At 43.7% G+C, this 19,663-nt stretch overlaps 1 protein-coding gene across 2 annotated transcripts; it reads right to left on the reverse strand.

The window, feature by feature from the left end:
- Positions 1 to 4,179: 4,179 nt before the first annotated feature.
- On the reverse strand, positions 4,180 to 17,715 carry Eip75B (Ecdysone-induced protein 75B). 2 transcript variants are annotated; one of them, XM_090172497.1, is made up of 7 exons: positions 17,427 to 17,715; positions 15,730 to 15,818; positions 11,532 to 11,676; positions 9,099 to 9,337; positions 7,318 to 7,485; positions 7,002 to 7,230; positions 4,180 to 6,913 (listed from the first exon to the last, which is right to left on the reverse strand). In XM_090172497.1, exons 1-7 carry the CDS (start codon positions 17,515 to 17,517, stop codon positions 4,956 to 4,958), a joined length of 2,919 nt encoding a protein of 972 aa, XP_090028623.1. In that variant the 5' UTR covers positions 17,518 to 17,715; the 3' UTR covers positions 4,180 to 4,955. The 2 variants fall into 2 exon arrangements, with proteins under 2 accessions (XP_090028623.1, XP_090028624.1); XM_090172498.1 differs by lacking the exons at positions 11,532 to 11,676; positions 15,730 to 15,818; positions 17,427 to 17,715 and adding an exon at positions 10,159 to 10,747.
- Between the last annotated feature and the right edge of the window lie 1,948 nt (positions 17,716 to 19,663).

Raw genomic sequence — 19,663 nt, forward strand, 5'->3', positions numbered from 1 at the left:
CCACCAGCTAGTGACTTTTAATTAAATCGGTTGGCTGAGTTATAACGCGAGCCCACAAACCCCTAAGCTAACATTACCTTTAAATTCAACCAATTATTACAGAAAGAGAAAACAAACCCCTTTAACCAACGCCAAAGGTACTCCACGACGCTAAGGCGGCTCTAAAGTTTCCCATATATATATAAGGTACTTTGTAGATGACGGACTACAACGAGACATATAGTCGGTTATCGATTAAGACGAACGTGAGAAAAACCCATTTTAACATCTTTCTCTGGAAAAGGCGGACAGTGAAGGTCCCCTACTAGGAGAATCGGAGAACGAAAATGAAAGACTGATAGTTCGATAGTCGTGTTGGCGAATGGAAGACGTTTGGTAGGTGATTTTGGCGTTGCTTGCTATACTGGCAACACGCTGTGTTAATCATCCCCGAGAAAACGTTCCAAACAAATAATTATCACAAATTTCGAGTCTTCCCACACCCCGATTTTGGCGAATATTTTCATGATTGCAAAACGTTTCTCCTCCGTACAAGGCCTTTTCGGCGTTCACTTCCGCGTTATATCAGAAAATAATAAAATAATGGCGTACGTCAAGAATGGTTACGACACGGAAAATACTTGGCGATAAAGAAAAAAATTAAGTAAAAGGAAAATGATAGGGGGCCCGGAACTTGGCCAACAATGGACTCTCCGAGATTCTACCAGGCGTTCGGAGAGATATTATGTAAATAGAAACGATACGCAGTTTCAACGCCTAAAGACTTCAAGGAGAGAGAAACCATAGATTCTTCACGCTCAGTCTTTTTACTTTCGCTCGTATACATTAATTTATTACTGTATTAGTAAAGAGAAGGGGGTGGGCAGGAGTGTTCCTTTCCCGGAGATATAAACAAGCGCGAGGCGTCAATCGCCGCTCGGCCATACGCGACCTACTTAAATTGACCTCCGACACTATTGTTAAGTGCGGAATATATTCAAGGCCGGGGAGCATTTTTAAACGTCGTAGATCTCAATAGAACACCAAGGTTCTGACCTTGCGCTGAATTCCAGCTAGTCTTTATCGAGTTTTAGCTGGCTCTCGCGATGATGGGGCCCCTTTCCACCCCCCACCTCTTTCCCACCTCAATCGCTTCGGAAGAGGCTAATGCGTGCGCTCGCTTCGGCAGTCTTTTTTTGCCCGCCTCGCTTCTATTAAAACGCACCTGTTTTACAGTAAAAATTAAAATTAATTACTTTTCGTCGTGTAAAAAGAGTTATTTTAGGGTTTCTACAAGACCAAGGATAGCTTTTAAAGCCTTTCTCAATTAGTGGCCTAACGAAAGGGGTCGAATTCGGTGGGGAGGGGGGAGAAGAATTGATTTTTACCAAGTTTCAGCTACTTTTTACCAGTCACTTGGCAACATGTTTATTAAAATTTGTCTTTAAAAAATGATTCCTAAAAAAACTTAATTTTGCCAACTAGAACTCGTTTCCCCAGTTGGACTACGTTTCGCCAACTGAATCTTGTTTCACCAACTGAGTCTCGTTTTGCCAACTAAACCTCATTTGACCAACTGCATCTCATTTAGCCAACTTAAAAAATTTGGTCGCTGAAATATATTTGGGGTTATAGAGCAAACCTCTTCTTGGGGGTGCTATTTCTGAAGTCGAATTTCATTAATATTATAGTACTGATTAGTTGAAGCCAACTTGAAGGTCTACAGTTAAGACGAAGGGGCCTATTTAAATTATTTTTTTTTATTTCATTCGACAATTTGAAAATGAACAACAAGTAGAATGACGAGGTAGGAATAGGCAATCGGAAACTACGACATGTTGAAGGTAGGGCCCACCTTGTCGTAGGCCTAATGGGTAAAAATCTTGTCGTTCTTTTATCGACCAGAAGTTGGAGAAGGTTGCGGCAATAGATTCAATCACGTGTCGTGGCAACGTGCGAGAGCTCTTCGAATGACAATACTCGCCAATAGTCGACTATCAACGAAGGGCAATACCGTTATCAACATTTTATACCCCTTTGAAAGCGAAAAATGTAAAACGTCGTGCTTTTTAGAGCGCGCTCATTTCTGTCGAAGTCGCGCGTAAAAGAGTGCAGCGAGGATCTAAGCGATAAGAACGGTGGGGATTACGATCAGCCGGCCTTCGGATCTCGACCGCTTTTGTTTCTAGCCGCACCAGCGGTTCGTGTACTCGTACGTCGCTTATTATTAATTTTTTCCCCTCGGATGCGCCATAGATTACAGCCAGTTCAGGGTCGCCACACTTTCACTAACGCTGTATTACGAGATAAGGCGACGAAAATATTTCAATGAAAAATATTCAATCGCGATAAACAGGCAATCTTCATTACAATATTTGGCGAGCCTCGATCTATATTGCAAAAATATTTAATATCAATCGCGAAACTATTTTCGCTTTGAAAAACAAAAGGCATGACATCTTCGCGGTCGAAAGATAGCGACAATCGAACCAAATGTAACTGCCTGTCAGCTATAAATCAGGTAGAACTCGAAATTTTAAACCACCGATGGTTGAAATATGAGGAAAAATTATTATCAGCTAGGCTAATACCCAACGCAGCACCTTAGCCCCAATTCATCTACCGACTTTTAATGCCTTTAAACAGTGGGCCGGGTTACAATGCGTAGGAGGGTGGTGGTAAGCCCTTCATGCACCGCGATCCAACTGTTCCCTTAAGATTCAGGCCCGTACACAGCCGCCAAAACTCGGGGGCACTCAAATTCTTTTGAGTCATTTTTATCTCCCCACCTATGAAATTAGTAAATTAGGGATGCTCAAGTACTCATTTGGGGGCGCTGAGCATCCCCTGGCGCCCCCCCCCCCCCCCACGTACGGGCCTGTAAAATAAGATTGCCACTAACCTCTACAAGCTTTTTTATGGAAAGCGGAAATTTTAACCAGTGAGGAGAGAATTTGCAAACTCAACGCGGAAGAAGTGGTTCCGAGTTTACATCCAGTGTCTCAAGGTGGGATCGAACGCGGCTCGTCTTGCTGTGAGGCCACTACCATGTTTAGGAGAACCGTACTTTTAATATATAACGACAATTGCGCTTAAGGTAAAAGTTGGAAGGACCACAGAATCAAAAATACGGCTCGAATTTCAAGTACCTCCTCCCTGTGATACAACAGATACGACAACATTTATTAAAAATAAATGTATTCTAGTATTCTAGTGCGCACGCTTAGAACATCTTGTATTCTTTATTTTTCACATGATTTATTTTAGCTAATTTTATGTAAAGAAGAAGACCAATAAAGTTTGGTTCATTTTTCAAACTCTATTTCCAAAATTCTGAAGCCCTTAAATTCTTGTACCGCGATTTTAGTTGTATTAAAAGTACGGTTTTCCCACAAATGTCTTATATTTCTTACATTTCTAAAAAATAGATTGATTGGTTAAGTCAGTGGTGGAAATTCCTTAGACGACGTTATGACGTAGCGGAAGTGAGATTTCATGATTGGGGAAAAATAATTTTAGCCCGGTGACTTTTTGAATTGACCTATAACCACGTTTACGTGTGGGCAGTGTCAAGGGTCCCAATACCAGTCAGCTGGCATTTGTATAAATACGGTTATTTCCGTTTGAATAATGAAGACTTTGTTAACACGAGCTATCGAGAAGGTCTTTCGTATACCTTGATATTGGCTCGCTGTTTAAGGCCAAAGGCGGTGAGGTTCCCGCGGTTGTTCTAAGTTAATTACCGACGCGTGACCGGAATGTTTAAAACGACCCACAAACGTGCACGCCTTCGACTATTAATAGTTTAGGGGGTATCTATAACGGAAATATTGATTTTTTCACTAGTTATTCCGAGAACAGTCTCGAAAATAACAAAAGATAAAAAAGGCTTAGCGGCACTTACCTGATATTCCGTACGCGGATGGCGTAAAGAGCAATTTTGGGCATATTATTAATTTGCTAAGAAGGTAATTACGGTTATTGAAATAACTGGTAAACACGGTATTTCACTAAAGCATTTAAACCTAAAAATGAAAGTATGAAACTTCATTCATCATTTCGGTTTTGAAAGTTAACCAAATAGGAAAATACTCACTTGAACTGCGCAACTTTTTCAACGCTCGAACGCTTCCCAATTTCTTAACTCATGAATTTTCAAAACTAACATATGCTTAACATAATAAAATATGAAACTTTGCGTACTGTTTTGCAGTGAAAACTTTATTGAAATCATTCAGTGCTATTTTTTTTTTTAACTACACAGCCAGGTACAGAAAGTTCTGAATGACAGGAAGAAATAATTATTATTTTCTTTACACTTAATACTGTACGAGTGCTTGGGATAATTGGATTCTTCTCTTAATTAAATCTACCTAATAACTCTAAACAGCCATTGTTTCCGAGAGCTTTATTATAATGAAAAACTTCCCCAATTTACCAACTTCGTTTTATTTTTTTGGAAAAAAAGAAAATACTTATTTCTCCCACCCCAAATTATCATATTTCTGTACAACTTAATGATTAACGGTTCTCTATTAAATATTGCCCTCAATAACCATTTTTGTCGAGGGATTACGTTTATAACAATATTAATTAGATTTCTTTGAGATCTTCACATTCACAAATAATTTACACATACATACTTCTTAATGTATAGAATAAAAGGTAATTTGTTATTTACAATAAAGGTGTTTTTGTGTCGAAGGATGGGGATGAACATTCGTTTAGTAACAATAGGGGAAAGCCGCTGTAATGTCATCTTTTCCATCAACTTCCGATTCGCGGTCGAAAAGGGGGATTTTTTTTTATACGTAAGTTACGTAATGTTTCACGATTAACATCCAGTCTTTACAAACGAATTCTCCTCGAGATGGTGGCAGCGAGGCGCGTTCAGCAACGAGTCTTTGAACGTTTACGGTTTCCCGAGCCTCGGATGATGGGTTTCATTCTATCGAGTTCGTTCAACGTCCAACGATTCACGATTCCATTTTAACGGCGGTGGGTTGAGACATTTTCTTGGATAAGTTCAGCGGCTGCGAGTCGCCGGACACTGGCTGAGACGCGCTCGGCGGTGAGGGTGAGCTGCCGTTCAGTCGCTGCATTCGAACGTCCATGGACATGGGTGCCGGACTGACGCGGGGAGAGACTAGGGTCGCGCAGTTGGACGCGGGGATGCCGCGCGGGTCGAAGACGACCAGTCTTTGACCGTTCATGATCGGTGGCGGAGACATGGCGTTATGAGTCGACGCCATCGTCATCATGCCGGGAGCGGGAGAGTTCGATCCGGCTGGCGAAGACGACGGTGCGATGACGGTCATGATGGGTGTCCTGGCCACGGATACTGGCGAGGACGAGTTTGTCGTTGTCGCGCCCGTATAGGGGCAAGTGCCTTGTGGCCCGGCTAGGAAAGACCAAGACGTTGGAGTGTTACTGGGATGGCCGTTGGAGTTGGTCATTTGAACGTTGCTGGCGGGAATGTAATATCCCGGAGGGCAGACGACCATTTTGTTCCCTGGCGAACTGGCAACGACGGTTCTTTGGTGGGATGAGCCGTAGACGTAATTGCCGTTCATTTCGACATTGGCGTTACTGACCATGACGTGTTGTTGCTGATGCTGCTGCTGTTGTTGTTGCGGGCTTCTGGCTTCGGGGCGCGAAGCGGCGGCGCAATGAGGCGGGATGGATTCATTGCGCATGATAATGTTGTGAATGAAGTCGGTGCGTTTCAGTTGTTGCTCGTTCATGTACCTCGGCGCTTGTTCGAGAGTCTTTACCAAGGTGCTGTGGGCGCTGGCCAAAGAGGCTTTGCTCGAACAGATTTGGCTGGAAGGAGAATCACTTTCTTTGCGCACCGCGCGAAACTTTTTGTGATGACGATAGGCTTCGTCCATGAGCATGGTGGTGTTGATCAAGGGGGGAGCTTGCAGCGCCCTCTTGAGAACGGGCATGTCGTCGATGTCTTGTTTGTCGCCTCCCTCCGAATCGGAAACGTCTTTCACCTTCTCTTCCATCGAAGAATGGGGACTAGAACAGACGGAAGCCGTAGGAGTGCTAAGCATTCCGTGTTCTTTTCCACTCTCGATGCCGGAGTCCGTGGGCGAGTCTACCCGACGGATTTTGTGATAGACGCCGGCCTTGATGGGGCTTTCGACGGCGAAGCTTTCGTCGCTGGAACTGTGATCGATGGCCAATTCCCTCTTCTTGGCGAATTGAGAGAGTTGATGATGTTGGGCGAAATGGGGTTGCGTTTGCTGCAAATGTTGCTGAAGAATGGGGTGATGTTGCGTCAGATGATTGCTTTGATGATGAGTAGGAGGATGATGTCCGGCATCGTTGGAGCACACGCCTTCGTCGTAACTGCGTGTACTGGAGAAAGAGTTCGCGCGAACTGGACTCTTCGCTTCGTCGATGGAAACGCTACTACCGACCGAACGGGGGCTCCCGAACCTTTCCGGTCTGTCTTTAGAGTCCGTGGTCGACCACTCGCTCCCCGTTGTACTGCCATTATGTTGGCTCAATTGTCCCGGAGAGTTACTGCGGTCTTCCTCGTTCATTCTTTGTTGCGCGGCTGGCGAGCTTCGCGTATTGCCGTATTGCACCCAAGGATCCGTAATTATTAAGTCCGTGTAGGAAGGCCCGAGATTGGCGGGAGAATGAGGTACCGACGTTGAGGCTACTTCCGGAGAGGACGCGGCTTCCGAGTTGCCGGAGGAGCCGGTCCCGGTTATTTCTTTGATGTGCGGCTCCATTTTGTAGGCCAAAAGCTTTTCGGAGTGAAGCGTGTTTAGAGTCCTCAAGTCCGGGATTTTCTTCATCAACTCCTCGAAGAGCGACGGATTCTCGGGATGGCTGATGGTAATCGCCTTCTGGAGAACTTCGCTCAACTTCTTTTGGATTTTGTAAACCAACTCGATATTTCGAATGCCAGGGCGATCTGTTAAGACGGAAGAAAACGATTCGTTAAAATTTTATTTACTCGTAATTATTCGAATCTGGATATTAAAATCGTAAAGGATTCTTACCAGGCGCGATGACCACGACGGCGCTGAAGAGACCCAACTCGTTGTCGGATAATCGGAGCGCGTTGAGCCTCTCCGAGAACTCAAACATGGAGTCCAATAAGAAACGAGCGTTGCTCGCCGCTTGTATCGACTCTCGTCTCATAACTTGACCATTCAGGCAAATCATCGAATTTGATCGATGATCGAACATACACGCGAGTCTTACGAGTAGGACTTCAAAAACGCCAGCCTGGATAAGAAAAAGGGGAAACGGCGGTTAGTTTCGTGTCCAGATGACGCCTTCGGGCGTGTATTTCCGCAGAAATGGGATACTTACTTTTAACAGCGTGACCTGGTCGTCCTGCGCTAACAAGCTAAAGCCTGGAATACGCTTGGCGAATTCAACAACGCCCTTGATGGCCGGCCAAAATCTTTCGGAAAAATCTTCGACAATTCTGGTGCTACCATTCTCGGTACATTGAGGTGGAGGATTCAGCGGACATGCCTGCCAAAGAAAAGAATCATTTGATTAAACCTCTAGCTCCGAAATTACTCTTAAGACAATAAAGCTATCGGTAAGGCTATATGTAAGGTGAACTGAAAGGGTATGGCCAATTCTAAAAAGGTTAAGTGGCATTTCGAAATGTAAAAGCTTTTACTTCCGTATAGATTGAATTCCGCAATAGCCTATTTCTGGGATTTTGTTTTGTTGGAAGAGCGAGAGAGTAGACGTACTCGGCGAACGGATTCGTTTTATTCCAAGGTGCGCCGTACTTTTCCGTCGCGCGGCGCGGTCAAGGTCGGTTCGGAGCCATATTTAGCGGGAAATATCGCGGGCCGCGACACGCCGCTTCGAGTCAACAGCGGATCGAACTTCGCTAAGCTAGAAGCGACGGCCATTTTAAACGTTAATCTCGGCCTTTTCCAAGGTTACTGTTACCATAGAAACGTCGCGAGGGCTCCTCTAGTTAGAGGCCGGGGGGGGTTGCGGGGGAAGGAACTCGCGCGCTGAAGAGCCCAGAGCGAAGTCGGGGCGCAACGCCGGCTGCGCGCCCAAGGTCGCCGCCACCTTTCAAAACATCTAGCCTTGACCTCGCTCCACCCGCCCCTTCCCCCGCGCGGCTAGAGTGATAGGGCCGAGAACAAGGGAGAGATGAGCTACAGAAGGTCATTGGCGTAAAAAATTCTCCAACCCCTCAATCGCCTCTCAAGGATATGCTTAAAAAATGTCTAACAGTCTAAAAAAATATAATTCGCCAAAGCCAAGCGGACATATGCCTTAGTACGTATAAAAAAGTCCCAATTTAAAATCAAGCACATCCTTTTTATTAATGTTCTTTTTTCGGGAGAGGCCCCCCCCCCCCCCCCCCGGTCGAATGTGCCGAGATAACTATTCCGCGGAAAACGACGGAAAATCTCTTTTAACTCGCAGCCTTGGAGAAAGTTAGCCTTGAATAATGAAAGCTTAATTTATTTAGAAGGGCTCGATCGGAGTAGAAGGGGGGGGGTGTAATGGGGGAAGGATAGAAGAAGAGTGAAATAGCAAATACAAAGAACGCCGTTTACGAACATATCAAATTACGAGTTATTATTTTCTCTCATAAAGGAGTAAAAAGAGATTATAGAAATTCATTGTGTGCAGGGGGGGGGGGGGGAAGACTTTTAATCGAAGGGGGAGTGGAATAGGTTGGAATACTTTCCACGTGGTAGAAATCCACCCACATTGAATTGATATTAGAAAGCGCGGTGAGAGGGAATATTAAAAAAAATACATGACCGTGAAATACAATGCTGCGAGGAAGATGGTTTAATATCGTTAAAAAAGTAACACCCACCAGTGCCTTTTTTATTGTCATGTATTAAAACTTTTGGCATTGAAAAAGGGGGTTAGGGAGGGATAGCAGAAACGGTTGAAATCCAAGGTCGCGAAATGGCGGCAAAGTTTCTAAAAACAAGTAGGCGCGTACCGAAAAATGGGGGAGGAAGAACGGCTTACTTAGTAATTACCCAGATGGCATTTTATTAGAATTCAATCTCGTTCGCAATTTTTAATTTTTCGCGGAAATAGTTTAACTAAGTGGCGGCAAGAAGTCTTTTTCGAAAGAATGAGACACCTACCAGCTGAGTTGGGCAATGAGTGTAGACTGGTTGAGTTCTCGCCCTCTCCAACAAAGGAATCACTTTTTCCTTGGTGTAATCGCACGTCTCGTCGTGAGCCGTGATGATGGCCGTCATCAATTTGGCCTCATCTTCCAGCTCGAGGCTCAGCGCCCTCTCTTGCACGTCGGCATTGACCTTTTGCATGGCTGCCAAGATCTTTGCCTTTTCCCTCTTGGGAACGCGTCCGAACCTTACGGCTAAAAATAAAAAAATTACGATTTTAAGTAAATTCACTTTATTAGGTAATTTAAACGTAAGACTTGGCTCGATACGATTTTCGGGATCGGTCATTTTATTTCGGTACTAAATATAACAGGTGGAAACATTGGGGCCAAGGTTCCCTCGTTATAATTAATTTGGAGTAGGTTTTTATCTTTTCGCCAGGAAAAGAAACTCGAGATATTTTACGACTGCTACGTGTTACCGAGATCTTTATGAGCATAAATCTTGAGCTCATTGTTTTTTTAATTTTTTTGTTAGTTGGAAATGGCCTCCAAAATGAAGGCAGATGTACGACATCGCGCTACGCCGAAGGTCTCCTGACCTCTAAACTGAAACTGTTCGGGGGTGGGCAGGAGGCAGAATACAAGGTGAACGCTTTCGTCGGGATAAAATCATGGCGCAACGCCAGGAAAAACAAAAAAACACACATCCTGCACTCGCGATTCTCTACCCCCCTCCTCCATTTTAATTTTGCTTTACCCTTTTGGTCCCTTCGCCTATATAGTCTATAAGACGGCTAAATTCCAAAGCGCGAATCCTAACGGAAAACGAGGGTCTAGAGGTAAAACGGATCCGAGACGCACTTCCGCGTCAGGACAAATTTACACATTGAAACCGTTAAGAGAAATATTTACAATAACATTTATTAATAAGCCTATTGATAACGTCAACTACATTTCCGCTCTCGACAAAAGGCAATTGTTTATAAACTGTCACTCAGAATTGCATTAATCTTAGGAAAAACGTAATAAATTTGTAATGATCGAAAAGACATAGAATTGCGTAGTAGACTTACTAGAATCCGGTAAAGGGGGTCCGGTGCCTCCGTTCGCGGTTTCACACTGATTAATTATTCTACTGGCGGAAAACGTCACACCGTTGCCGCGACGGGATTTTCCACCTGACTCACTGGACACTGTCCACGCGGCGGTACCGTTGGTCAATAAACTACTTAACATACTGGCCATTTGAAAGTACGTATTAACCGACGGATATCGTATCTCGAAGAATTGAATGACTTAGAATCGGAGATCAAAGACCGTCGCGTACGTTCACTGCTCCATGTCAAACTGTTCTGGCTCGACAGCGCGAAAATTACTTTCGGTAATAACACGATGTATGGACTTATCTCTCTTCGAAAGAGAGAGTGAAGAACGCAATCAGACGTGAGCGCGGCCCTCTAGCCGATACACTGCGGAAGCCCTAACCGTCAACTCAGCCTCAGCGCAGCCCTATGGTCACGTGGGCGTCCATGACGTCAACCGTACATTCGTCTCCTCAACCACCTTTCTCTCTCTAACAGTTCTAACCCTGAGAAATTCTCTCCCTATTTTCCGTCCCTCCCTCTGTTGATGTGTCATTGCGTGCGCCGGCGAGTGCCTAGTCTGCCCTTGAACTTGTTTCCTCCCGTTGCGACCTACTTTAACGAGGTCTGACCTTCAAAACGGCGCGCGCGCCAGAGTTATCGATGTGGAGAAACTTCGAACGAAGGCGCCATCTATCGGCGAACGCGTAAACTAAAAGCTCGCTGAAGATCGGGAAACGTGATAAGAGCATTCGGAAAAGTGTTATTGTAATTATATCAAAATTTTACGCTTATTTAAAGTTATTCTAATGATTTATATCAAATAGCGATATAAAATAGTCAGGGACTGGTAGGACCTATAATGTATACATCATTTATTCAATTAATTATTATTTAAAATGTTTATTAAGTAAAATGTATAAAGGTTGTCGTAAAAAGTTAGCGATATAATTGAGAGCCCCCGAGATGATCACTCTGTGAAATGTAGTAGATAAATGAACGTGGTTCAACGAAACAAATTTGAGAACTTTCCCCCATATGCTTCTTCCCCCCTCGACCTACATAGGTTTCCACGCCTACCTGAGAGGAATACGAAACTCGGCTACACGCCATCCCGTGGCGATTTTCGGTATTAGTAATTTACGTTTCCGCCACCGGTTGCGCTAGCGTCTCCGGTCTGCTGACTAGCGCCACCACCGGCGTTTCGGTGGTACTATCGCCGCGAAATGCGGATGGATTGTTATATTTCTTAATTATTTTCCTACGGGAAACGCGTTTCGTGAAATTTAAAATCGTATCAAACCATATAATCGTTTTAAAGGGGGTTTGGTAGAAAAGTGGGAAAAATAAATATCAATATTTACCATCTCTGGACATTCCAACTCCAATGCACTTCTTCAGTCTGCAGTACTGGCACCGGTTCCTATTAATCCTTAGAATGGAACATTGTTGATTTTTGGTACACGGTCTGTACTGAATTTTCTGCTGAATGCTTCTCCGGAAAAATCCCTGTTCAGGAGGATTAACATTGGGCTCACAATCACAAAGTAACAACATAGTTTTTTGTACTATAACGGTTTCTAATCAGTTTTTTTTTAAAATAATTGGCACTTTTTAAATAAGTATCATTAAAATCACTCTCTCGAATCACTAACGCGAGAGAACGTCGTACGTAGAGCTTCTAGTAACGTATCCACGGTGGGTCCGAAACAATTGGTCCGAATGAAACTACGAGTTCCAAACGCGACTGGACCGAGCTATGGCGAGAATTGACGAGGCTTAACTGCCACCACGGACGTGATAGTTCCGTTAGTTCTGGAGAATGGGCTACGAATGGCCCTATCTGGGTCAGAGCAGCTCTTCTGATTACCAAAGTTTTTGCACGGTAAAGCGCGGAAAGCCTTCGAAGCGGGGGTAAGCAGCTCTTTAAGGGGGTCACAATGCGCTACCGAGGCTGGCCGAAACCGAGGTTCGTGTGACGTAATCGGAACGACGGGGCAACGACCGACCCAAACGAGGTGACATACTTCTAACGAGAGCGAAAGTTGTGACGTAAAAATGAGCGCGCGCGCTTTGAGGCTTAAGCCCCGCCTTTCAACCCAAGTTCACGCTAGGTAAAGGGGCGAGCTCGTCATAGTCGTTCGGAATTGTGATTGGCTGAGAGGTTCTCGCGGAGGAAAAAAAGAAACAAAGTAACTCGGGGGGAGCCGGGGAAGGGGGAAATGGTTCCGAGCGGAATAGAGGTTATCCACCATCTAGCCCATAGTAAACCTAAGTATAATGTTGTAAAAGGAACGGCGGAGGAAACGCGGGGGGCGGCGGAATCGCTGAGTCGGAAGCCAGGGAGAAGGGGGGGCGGAAGTCGCGGCTAAGTAGGTTCTGTTGGGAAAGAACTGACGGCGCGCGGGGGGAGAGAGAAACGAGAGCATTGAACTCCGCGTTTGCTCTCAAAGCCGAGATCGGGTCACCGGAGGTGATTGAACTCCGTTTGTTGCTCGCCTCGAGTTGCTCGCAAACTCTCGCCTCGCACTGGGTTAAGAAGGCATACTAGCCCCCCCCCCCCCCGGCCCGACAACCATTGTCCGACCGAGACTTTTTTGGCGCCTTTGGTCGGAATAGGAAGTCCACCCTCCGCCGTCACCGGCTTGTATAGCGAGAGGGTGGAGAAATTCACTCAACTTCGCCGGAATTTGGCTGAAACGAGACTTTTAATTAACCTAGTTGGGGCTCCCTACAATTATCGATTAAAGTTGGGGCGAAAAAGACTCCATTGGGTTATTACCATGCTTTACACTAGCGAAAAATCAAGCCGTTATTTATAGAACATTTAAGTCAATATTTCAATTTACGAATGTTATTGTTCCCAAAAAAAAGTGTTTTTGTATCGGCTCCCAATAAGCATTTCTGTAACGGATATCAGTCACGTCCTCTCGAAGTCGAAATCGATAGCTCCGCGCTTTTTACGCGCGTCAACAAAAAGAGCCGACCCGAGAGGTCATTTAACTTTGACTCGGCATCTAAAAGGTTTAAGGCCCCACTTTATCAGCGAAAGTAGAGCGCCGCTAATGTCGCGATGCCGTAAACACGATTATTAGCGAGAAAGTTCGTAATTAGAGGCTCAATTTTAGATTGCGAAACTCAACGTGGCGGATGATTTCGTTATACGTTCGCGTTTCGAACTGTTTACCGAATTAGGGGCACCGGAAGTTAGGTTAGCGGTATAAAGCCTACGCTACTCATAGGAAGAGAATTTCGCTTTTTGTAGTCGTTTCAATTGGCGTGTTCGACGCGGTAGTATTTACGGAAATATGTAGGTTGCACGTTTTGTGTCAGTGTACCTAATTTGGTTCGCGAACCGATAAACAAGGGTTCAACAAATAATTACCTAGGAATAATCTCAAAAAAATGTTTAAATCATCTCCTACCAATGTCCTTTTTCAAATTACTAACAATTTTTGACTAAATATTAATTTTAATATTTTGAATCCTACGTGTTTCCTAAAATATTTGAAAAGTAATTGATTCTTTTAATAAATTTGTGTAAAGCTAAAATGTATTTACGGGGTCTCTGTCCGTGAATGCACTTTGTGTTCCAGATTCTTGTTTACCGAAAAAACTACTTGCGCAACGTCGAAGCCAGAGAGAGAGAGGGAGTGAAGAGCGAGAGAGAAAATATAAAAGTTGAACGTCGGCGGGTCGTTGACTCGGATAAGGGGGAAGGCATCGGAGGAAGCGGGGGGTGAGCGAATAATTTGAAGAACATTAAGCTTTCCATATTGGGAGCACGCCACTCAAGCCCACACCCAACTGGCCATTGCCATTGATTAATTCGTTACGATAAAGACAATGCCCGTGATCTGATATACGAATAATTAACTAATTGCACTTTTTACAATTATTATCCGTATATTTACCGGGATAATTATATACTTCAATTTATTAGCTTTAAACAATGCCTATAATATTTGTGATAATGAATTTTTGTTTGAGTTAATTTTGTACTTAGTTATTTATTTATGTGACTTTTAACCATAAGTAATGTAATAATATTATACACTTATGTTATAACTTATTAGTAATTACCTAAACTAAATATAAAAAATTTGTTCAGTTAAAAACTTCAATCTATTTGCTTTAAATAATGCGTATAGTGTTTGTGATAATGAATTTTTGTTTAAGTTAATTTTTACTTATGAGGCTTATCATTTAACCTATTACTAAAACTATAAATATTAAAAACGTTTAGTTATAAACTTCCTTTAAATAATACTTATAAATTATTTTATAATAAATTTTGGTTTAAGTTAATTTCTTTACTTAGTTACTTATTTATGATGCTTATCATATTACCTTAAATAAATATTAAAAAAAAATTTATAGTTCTGTTATATGATTCAATCTATTTGCTTTAAATGATACGTATAATGTTTGTGATAAGTTAATTTCTTGAGGTTTATCACGTAACCTAACCTAAATATCCAAATAAAATATATAGTTCCTCCACAAATGATTTGGATGAAATTCGCAAAGATTTCGGTACCAATAATGCACAACAGTTCAAAATATTCGAATTCGCTCGCGCGCCATTGATTTCATTTTAGTTTCAGCTGGCGAATAAAGTGTCCGATATTGTTTGGGAATCTATCGGAGGACGAGAAAAAGGTCGCGGGAAAACAAGTTACTCCGTCGGTCATCGAACTTCGAAATAAGGCAACCTTGAACTTGAAAAAGGGAGAAAAAATATTCCCCTAAAATACACCATCTTTGCCCCCCTCCCCACCGCGATCACCATGGTGCGTTTTTTTTTGGGGGGGGGGGAAGGAAAAAGGCATCTTCCTGCCGGGCCACTTTCCCTCGGAAAGCCGGCGTTGGCTGCTGCCAACTCTTCAAATCGTTAAAAGGGGAAGGAACGTTTCTTCTCCCGTGGAAAGGGGGGAAGAAAAATCATCGGAGGGGGTAGAAAGTGTGCTACTATTCTAGTAGGATAACGCGGGGTCGTTGTCCTCGGCGTTCTTCACCTAAACAAACGTGGGAGGGGGAGAACGTGCCGCGTGAGGGGGGGGATATGGAGGTGGTGAGTGGAAGCCGCGTCTTTCCGCCACAGAGCGGTGCTGGGGCTCCACGCGAAGGGATTCAACTGCTAATGCCTAAAAGGAGGCCGTTGAACCTCACGCTTCCTCCCCTCCTCCGCGTTCAGGCTTATCAAGCCCGCTTCCGCCCCCTCTTTTCACTAGCAATTTTCAAGGGCAACGATTCGCGCGCCTCCTATTGCGGGCAATGTGAAACCTTTTCTGGGCGCATGCGTTTCGCGATACCTAGATGAAACTAAGATGGCGGCTCATTGTTTATTCTTTATATTTAGGTGACGATGAACTCCGAAGGGGGGGTCGCCCTTGTATCGGAAAAGAATCACGTCCGATTATTTTGAGCGGCGATTTCGTGACGAAATGGGGACACTAGCAATAAGAAGCTATTCCCGCGGGAAATCTTATCGAGATGGTTGATCTTAATGATACTTGGTGCGCTATTTGGTTTAATTGGGATAATTTAGAAGATTCTTACCTTGCATCCTTCGCAGGAATGCACGCCGTAATGAAAGCCACTGGCCTTATCACCGCAAACTCTGCAGAGCACGGTCGTTCCATCGAATTCTTTAAAGAAACAATTAAAAAAAAATGCTTTTAGACATTGCTTGCTGAGTATAGTTTTAGCTTATATAGACAATTAAAATAAATAATGACATATTTCAGAGTGTAAAAATAATTACTTAGTTCTAAGTTAAAAATGACATTTTTAGCGTGTAATTGATAAGACCTGAAATTTACATTTTTATTTTATTGATACGCAATGGTATCAAAATTTACATAATTTTCAGTATTGAGAAATGAAGAAGATACATGCAAGCTAAAAATTATTTTTCGCTCTAGAGATAAACATTTAGGATGATTTTACGAATGGTTCGAAAATAATCGATTTCATCATTAGCATTGATATGAAACTTTCAGGAAACCATTTTCGAGAAAGCTAAAATCAATTTTAGAATATAGAATTCGTTTTTATTTGACAGAGTTAGAAAAATAATTGAATGATTAATAGGATTAATATCTTAAATTTTCTTATTAATATTTTAGTTTTTCAAAAAGTTCTCTGGTACGAAACCTATTGCTAAAATATCATTTTATGGGTCCCTTAACATTAAATTGTACTTTTATTTAAATTCGCAAAAATATCGAATTAATTTGATTTCTATAAAAATCAGGCATTTGTTAAGACGACAAGCGTATTTTGCCTATTCTTTCGTGTTTTACAACCGTAGATTCGAAGCGTAAGTGGGGAAAAAAAAACAAAAAAACAGGGAATGTCACTGAGCAGTCGCAGAATATCAAATATTAGGGAGGGAGATTAAAAAGGGCCGCCATTTTGTTCGTACATTGGGCGTCACTGGCGGTCGTCGACCTTGACTGCAGCCTGAGAGTTCAATCGCCGGACGTTGCTATAGCAATGGCGTCGGCGATCGACCCGCTGCGGACCCCCATTTCTGCCGTTCCCCCTCTCCTCTTTAGCTAGTACGAAGGTCGATCCTCCTATGTGAAGCGAGGTATTAGCCTACACGCTACTTTTTATACACGAATTTAAGAAGCCCTCTGTTTCTTCGCGAAATAGCCCTCTAATAGACGTGATAGAAAAGATGCGTTTCTAATTACGCTCAATTCGCTTTCACAACATTGTCACGACTCGTATCATTCTGCCGAGATTAAGATGTACGATTAGATCCGGCCATGAACATTTCTATTTTTTTTATACATTGAAAGAATTAACGCGTTTTGAACGTCGAAGACGTTTTTCTATATTTAATTCACCCAGAAAGACCCGTTCGCATTCCAAATTTATTACAGTTACTCGCGCCGTAGAAAGCTTTAATTTCTTGAATTTTGTTGCTTTCGTAGGCGCGAGTACTAGTTGTAAAGAATTTCGAACGGGCAATAAAGTTTAAGCCGACTTATCCATAACGATCTAACAGTTTACTTTACAAAAATGAAATATACAATTTTGGAACGAAATAATCCAAAATGACAATCCACATCGAAATGAAAGCTACAAGCGCTAACTGACATCTTAAGAAAGGAAAGTACCAAATGGGAAAGTTGCGGGGGTAAACGCGCCTCGAGACACAAACGAAAATGAGTGAAACAACGAATTGCAAAACGCCACTAAGAAGAGTTCCGAAGAGAGAAGGAAAACGAGCGGCTAATATTTACCAATTTTGAGGTCACCCTCTTTCTTCTCCATCTCGAGCTCAACGTTAGGTAAGTTGCTCAACAGTTGCAAATCCTTTTCGCTGAGAATCATTCTCGAATCGACGTTCCCAGTTAAAAATGTAATCCACAGCGCAGAGCCGATAAAAGTTGATAAACCGTTTACGACACTCGACAACACATCGTAGCACACGCGCGTCTGACAGACAACGGACGCTCCGAATCTCTCCTTTTTATCGAGAGAACAACCGTCAAAAAGTATCGTTCAAATACGAAGCAAATTGAAAATTCTTATTCCGAACGAAACGAAACGGACGCAAAATCCAAGGTATCTTAAACTGTCACTCGTACGAAGCGTTATTTATGCCACGCTCTCGATTCGTGTGGTTTTGGGTAGCTAAATAGAGCGCCAACAGAGCCGACCTGATCGCTAGAAATTCAAGGCTCCGAATGACAGTGAAAGTGGACTGGCAGCTCGTTATGAGAGAGGAACCAGCACGGGGGAGAGAGAGAGTTCTAGCGCGGAAAGAGCAACTTCTCGCGGCGCGGGCGGGTAGTCGCTCGCCTGGAACCGGCCCTTTTCAATGGTACACACTTTCCTAAAAAGAGGGGGCCCTAACGCCCCGAAGCCGGAGATGCCCCTCCGACGAAGGTACGGAGTAAAAAATTCTCTCCGGGGGGACGGAAAAGAAGCGACCCCCGCTTACCAAAAGGGGGAAAACTCTACTCGGCTATATTCGTACGTATAAAAAAATCCAACCCTGAGGGGCGAAGAGCTCACGCGGCTTTCCGTCGCTATTGTATAGTTAACGCCGCGAGCTACGATGCGTGGTATACAAAACTTGGTTTTTGGCCCGCAAGGCCGACTCCACCCATGCCCGCTGACGTCGAACTTCCTTCCGACCAATGAAAGCGAGCGACACATCCGTCTAGCAAGCCGCGAGATTGCAAGCGTCCGCGTAATTGGTTTCCGTCATTCCCACGGAAGAGCGGAGGGGGAGGGGAGGGGAGCTCCGCCCTCGTCTGGTTGCTAGGTGAGGTTCAGTGACCGGTGTCTTCGCCTTACACTTCGACAGTGTGTCACGCGCCAGCCATTCACCCTGAGCGCGCTATTTTCTTATATTTCAGAGCCATCGTAGCCAAGATTTAATTTCTGGAATGCTCGATACATTCGAGAAAATCAATATCGCCTATAAGCGGAAGAGACGACCATTCAATTTAGACGCGGTGTCATTGTACTTGACGCGAAAATCGTCCGACTTTATTTAGGCGCGTCAAACGCGTCGCTTAATGGCGCTTACTTTAGGGGTTAAAGAGTTCTCCGGGGAACGAGAGCTTCGTCCCTTCGCTTCTCATTTTCGAGGCCATTCCTCCCATTCCTCGATAAAAGAGAATATTCGTGACAATATAGCCACGCATTCCGAATTAAATTACCGCTAATCCCTCAGTAATGGCGACTCGTCGGGGGAGGGGTCGAAACTCAATCCAATTAACCCGAGTATGCAAAAACACGCGCGAAGGTCAAACGCTGGACGTTGGCCGTCGAAGCCATTTGGTATACGAGTAGCAACGACCTGTTGAAATATCCGTTCCTTGGCCTCTCGGCTGGTGTCGACGTCTCGAAATACGACACTAGCAAATTTCTAATCAATGTCTAAATATATTAACTAGGGCTGTACATGACGAACACGTTTTATCCCAGCCTTATCTCGAAGCTTTACGTTTCGCGACGATAAGAGAAGAGTATTCCAGTAGGTTTATGTCCTCTAATTTTATTTACATCAGATTGGGAGTGAGACGCCAACGCGAGCGCTAGACCCATTTTTAATCGTTCAACGGCATTTGAATTCGTTTCCCAACAACGTCAATCATACGTTGTCCTTTCGGGTGAGGGGTGCGGAAAAAGCCAATAGGTTTCCGTCTAAAAGGAGACGGAGCCGGCCTAGGGGTCACTCGTCGGAGTCAACCCCTCTGTTTCACATCCGACCATCGCCGTGGTGTTTACTCTTTGGTGACTATCGAGGAAACGCTTCCTGAACCGCGCTGTCGGACAGATGCGAAGTAATGGCATTCTGCGGAACACAACGACAAAGCCCCTTTTTGTTAGTTAGAACGGTTTTGATAACAGTAATTTGACAGTATTTTTGTAAAATAAGCGGTAACGCTGAAGCGTAATCGCAATAACAAAATTTAGTCATTGACAACACCTGCACTATACCAATCAAAATATTTTAATTTAA

Source organism: Leiobunum rupestre, chromosome 4, assembly GCF_980474605.1.
Source record: "Leiobunum rupestre chromosome 4, qqLeiRupe1.1.hap1, whole genome shotgun sequence".
In the NCBI taxonomy this organism is placed as follows: domain Eukaryota; kingdom Metazoa; phylum Arthropoda; class Arachnida; order Opiliones; family Sclerosomatidae; genus Leiobunum; species Leiobunum rupestre.

Excerpts from the sequence above, each read along its gene's own strand:
- Eip75B (XM_090172497.1), bottom strand. The coding sequence starts at position 17,517 with ATGATTCTCAGCGAAAAGGATTTGCAACTGTTGAGCAACTTACCTAAC. Across the intron at positions 7,486-9,098 it reads CTCATTGCCCAACTCAGCTG|GCATGTCCGCTGAATCCTCC; the intron begins GTAGGTGTCTCA and ends TTTCTTTGGCAG. Across the intron at positions 6,914-7,001 it reads CGTCGTGGTCATCGCGCCTG|ATCGCCCTGGCATTCGAAAT; the intron begins GTAAGAATCCTT and ends CCGTCTTAACAG.